A 4,635-nucleotide genomic window follows, 5' to 3' on the forward strand; every position below is an offset into this window, starting at 1 on the left:
AAACCCTTTTTTAATATTTTTTTTTTTTCCCCTTTCCAAAAAAAAAGAAAAAAAAAAAAAAAAAAAAAAAAAAAAAAAAAAAAAAAAAAAAAAATTTAACTCTTGAATCAGTGAAAAGAGGTGCATAACCTTCATAAAAGTTTGATTGTGAGCCTCTGGAGATCAAACAAAATATTCTAAAAGTAAAACTATAAATGTGATTATAATATTATAATCAAATATTAAAGTAATTAGAAAGACATACATTTATTTTTTACATGTATTTTATATACATTTTGTGACATGTTTAAATACAATTTACAATTCTGTATACAATTCTTACAATTGTGTAATTTTGATATTGTCTAGCACATTATATTAACGCCATAATTAATTAAACTTAATGTATCAATAAAATAAAAAAACTTTGGTAGCAAATTTAGCCTATGGACTAGTTTGTAGCCAAATATCTATAGTTTTCATGCTATGTTGATTTAATCTCACTCATAGTTCTCACTGAAATACATGGAATTTGTGCATTCAATGCTTAAAAAATAATGTACATTTACAACAATGCCTATTTTTTTAAAGATTTATTTTTGGCGTTATGCCTTTTATTTAGATAGGACAGTAGGTCGACAGGAATCGAAGTGGGTGAGAGAGAGAGGGGGGTGGGATCGGGAAAGGTCCACGAGCCAGGACTCGAACTCGGGACGCCCGAAGCGCAAAGGCGCTACATGTCGGCGCGCTGCCCACGAGGCCATTGGCGCCGACCAGACCTATTTTTTTTACATTTATTTATTTGTTTTTTTGGTTGGATGGTTTATTGAACCACTCAAAAAAATACCTTATATGTGAACCCAGTCTTGATGAAGTTCTTCTCCAGGACATTGTCCAAGGCAGGATCCAATTCTTCCCCAACATCTTCAATGAGCAGGGGACGTCCTAGAGATAAACTGTCCTCTAGATGGTTTCTGAAGTACTTGTGATTCAGTGAGGTGATCTGTGAAAACAGGAAGACCTCATTACTGACCCAGCTCAAGTTCTGCTACTAGGGAAAGCTATGACCTGAGGAGGAGGTGATTTGTTATGAGGTCATACCTCTAAAAGACTGCCTGACCTCTTAAAAGAAACCATGCATCAGTAAAAGCTGTGCATTTTCAATTATATTTTAACATGCTTCTTAAGAATATATGTGTTGAACTTTTAAATACGCAGAGGCCTATTGTATCAAGCTATCATACCTTGATATAAGCAATACTAAAAAGTATTTTAAAAACAGTGAATTGTTTTGTCATTTTTTTCAGGCCTATTTTTATAAACTGAGTTTGTCCTCGTTTAAAAATAAAAAAAATAAATCCACATTAAAATGCAAAAACACAATGCTGTCAAGAGCATGCTAAACCAACCGTAAAGCCATGTTGGCCAATCACAGACTCGCCTCATGTAATACAAGGAGACAGCGGCGCACAATCTGACATCAAACAAAGAAGATAACCATGCGCACTCCGACATCACAAGCCAAAATCTCCGGTTTCACCATCAACATGACGGTGAACACTGCAACACTGTAACCGGAGTTTCTAAAAATCTTCACCCGGGCATGAGTTTTCAAAAAGGTTCAGTTTCAGTGACCTGATACTGCATTTGCATGTGGACAAACAGCCATACCACATAGAAAAAGCTGCGGTTTTGAAAATACCCGTGCTTGTGTGGAAAGGGCCTCAGTAACAAGCTGCTTTTTCCATTGACAGTGTCCATGATTTTTCATGGTGAATTATGATTTTACAAAAAAATAAAAAAAACTGTTTTCAAATACTGTTTTTCACCACTATGTTTTTAAACTCACTTATATAAACTATGATGTTTTCATGTTTTATTAGAGGTTTACTGTAACAAATATATTTAGATTGTAGGTTTTATTATATTTTTTTATTTTTATTTGAACTGCTGGTTTCGTCCGGCCAGACGAGAACTGGCCCCCTGACTGAGCCTGATTTCTCCCAAGGTTTTTTTCTCCATTCTATCACCAATGGAGTTTTGGTTCCTTGCCGCTGTCGCCTCTGGCTTGCTTAGTTGGGGACACTTCATTTCCAGCGATATCGTCGACTTAATTTCACAGACACCATTTAAACTGAACTGAGCTGGATGATGACATCACTGAATTCAATGATGAACTGCCTTTAACTGAAAATTGAGTGTTTACTATTGTCATTTTGCATTATTGACAATATTTTCCTAATTAATGCTGTACAGTTACTTTGACACAATCTGTATTGTTCAAAGCGCTACATAAATAAAGGTGACTTGACTTGACTATTAGTAATTTGTAGTAGCTAACTATTTTTCAGATGGCTTTAGCTTGGCTGTAGTTACAGGATACTTACAATAAGCTGGAAAATCCCCTCTTCAACACTGTAACATATACACTTCAAAGTATGTAATGAACCACATTGTGCAAATTCTCATCAGTGTTTATTCTAAGTGGTCACCTGAAGCTCATTCTTGGACTCTTTGTTCTTGATCCAGATCTTTCCCTGGGTCTGGGGGTCAATCAGCAGGGGAAACCTGGCAGCCTTTGTAATAATAATCCCATTCTGGATGGACAGGTCGTCATTGGGCAGCCCCTGTAGGTTCCATTCACTTACTGTGGGAGCGTCAATCAACATCTCAGTGAGATTCAGATTGGTTCTAAAAGGAATCCGACGGGACTTCATTTCTCTCTGCCAATCAGTGATAAGAAGGTTGCGGAACTCTTGGTTAAAAGGCCCCGAGTAGGAAAGGAAGGCTGTAGCCAGCAGCACATCACCTGAGTATGGGAAATGTAAAATTAGATTAAAACTTAAAAGAATAGAGTGAAACTCTATGTTACTGCTATATGGTTTTATGGTTTTAATGCATTGCAATCAATTGCTAGGGTGATCTGGGTAGTTGCTAGGGTGTTGCTATGGTGGTTGATTACTGGTCCAAATCAAAAGACCCCATCCCTTTAATTATCTGAATCTTTTATATGGTTGGGGTCCCTTCATCAGTGTAAGTCAATATGATTTATTTACTAATTGTATCACTCTCTAAGCAAAAATTGTCCCAACACTAGAAATTGTAATAACGCAGCACTATACAAGAAGTAAAAAACTTTGAGGAATCATTCATATCTGTACCACAGGACAGGACGAGGGCATGTTCTTGGGAGTTCTGGGTAGTTCCTACGACAATGCTAGCTGGCTGATTACTGGCCCAAGTTAAAAGAGTTCAGCTCCAAGCCTCTATTATATTCTTGGTTCCTAGATATGGCTTAGATATTTTATCATCATGGAAATTGTATCTTTAATCACTTAGAAAGTTGCAAGAAGTTCTACAAGTAATAGTGATGGCCAGAGGATAACTGGCCCCCCGACTGAGCCTGGTTTTCTGTCACCGATGGAGTTTTGGTTCCTTGCCACTTTGGCTTGCTTAGTTGGGGACGCTTGACTGATTACACAGACACTATTGGAAGAGAACTGAACTGGATGATGACATCACTGAATCATCAATGTATTGACTTTAGCTGAAATATGACTCTGTTACTGTCTTCTTGCATCATTAACAAACTATTTTCCTGTTTGACTCTGTAAAGCTGCTTTGACACAACCAGTATCGTATAAAGCGCTATACAAATAAAGGTGACTTGACTTGACTTGACGCTTTCCTACACTGTTGCTAATACTATAAACACAGCTAATAAGCTCCTCTGATACAATATTTTTGCAGTTTATATTCAAAATAATGATTTTAATATATGAAAATTCATTCTCAACATGTCTGTAAAAATTAATTTTTGGTGAACAGACATATCTGGGACTGAAAGGTGATTACTACAAAAAAGTCAACCAAATCATGTTATAGTAAAACTCTAAAAGAGAAAAAAGTGGCCGAAAGTTTTATGTAAAAACACACCAACTAGTCGCTTGGTCTGAGCAGCGAAATCTTTACTAAGCTGTGTCCAACGCTCTTTCTCTCCTGCCAGCCCACTGATAAGACTAGAGGCGGTTTGCATCTTGCGCCGACACCTTTCTGCATCCTCTAGTAAAGTCTGAGAAAAAAGAGGGAGAGATGGTAAGAAAAAAAGAAAGTTTAATTCTGCCACTGTGCAGCTGTGCTCGTTCACATTTATTGACTCTTACCAAGAGCGAGAATGTCAGTTAAATTCAGTGTAATTTATTGTGACCTAAGAAAAATCATGTTGCCTTATTTAATAGACAGGTGTTGTTTCTCAGGGCACCTGTTTCATTAAGAATGTAAGGAGATTTTATGCATGGTAAAAAAAAAAGAAAAGAAAAAAAAAACGTCTCAGGTTACTTATGTAACCATGGTTCCCTGAGTAGGGAACGAGACACTGCATCCTCTAGGGGTCGCTATGGGGAACGCCTCGTCGTGACCCGTGTCTGAAGCATACATTGAAAAAACACCAACTCGTTGGCCGGCGACATCACTACCGATCACTACTACTATAGTATAAATAGGCGCTGGGAGCACACATCATTCACTTCTTCGTCTGAAGCTTGCGTCTGCAGCATGGCAAGAAACCTAGAGGACGCAGTGTCTCATTCCCTACTCAGGGAACCATGGTTACATAAGTAACCTGAGATGTTCCCTTTCATGGGAACTTCGAACTGC

General features: G+C 37.6%; 1 protein-coding gene across 1 annotated transcript in view; it reads right to left on the reverse strand.

Moving 5' to 3' along the window:
• The window catches only part of dnah5 (dynein, axonemal, heavy chain 5), a 132,123-nt gene that overhangs the window by 32,055 nt on the left and 95,433 nt on the right, over positions 1-4,635 (reverse strand). Inside the window, exons 62-64 of the mRNA XM_016293920.1 lie at positions 3,916-4,051; positions 2,472-2,788; positions 827-982 (exon numbers count right to left, since the gene is read on the reverse strand). Coding sequence (XP_016149406.1) covers positions 827-982; positions 2,472-2,788; positions 3,916-4,051 — 609 coding nt within the window. The remainder of the gene's footprint in view (positions 1-826; positions 983-2,471; positions 2,789-3,915; positions 4,052-4,635) is intronic.

Source organism: Sinocyclocheilus grahami, unplaced genomic scaffold (assembly GCF_001515645.1).
Source record: "Sinocyclocheilus grahami isolate Dianchi unplaced genomic scaffold, SAMN03320097.WGS_v1.1 scaffold310.1, whole genome shotgun sequence".
NCBI classification, from domain to species: domain Eukaryota; kingdom Metazoa; phylum Chordata; class Actinopteri; order Cypriniformes; family Cyprinidae; genus Sinocyclocheilus; species Sinocyclocheilus grahami.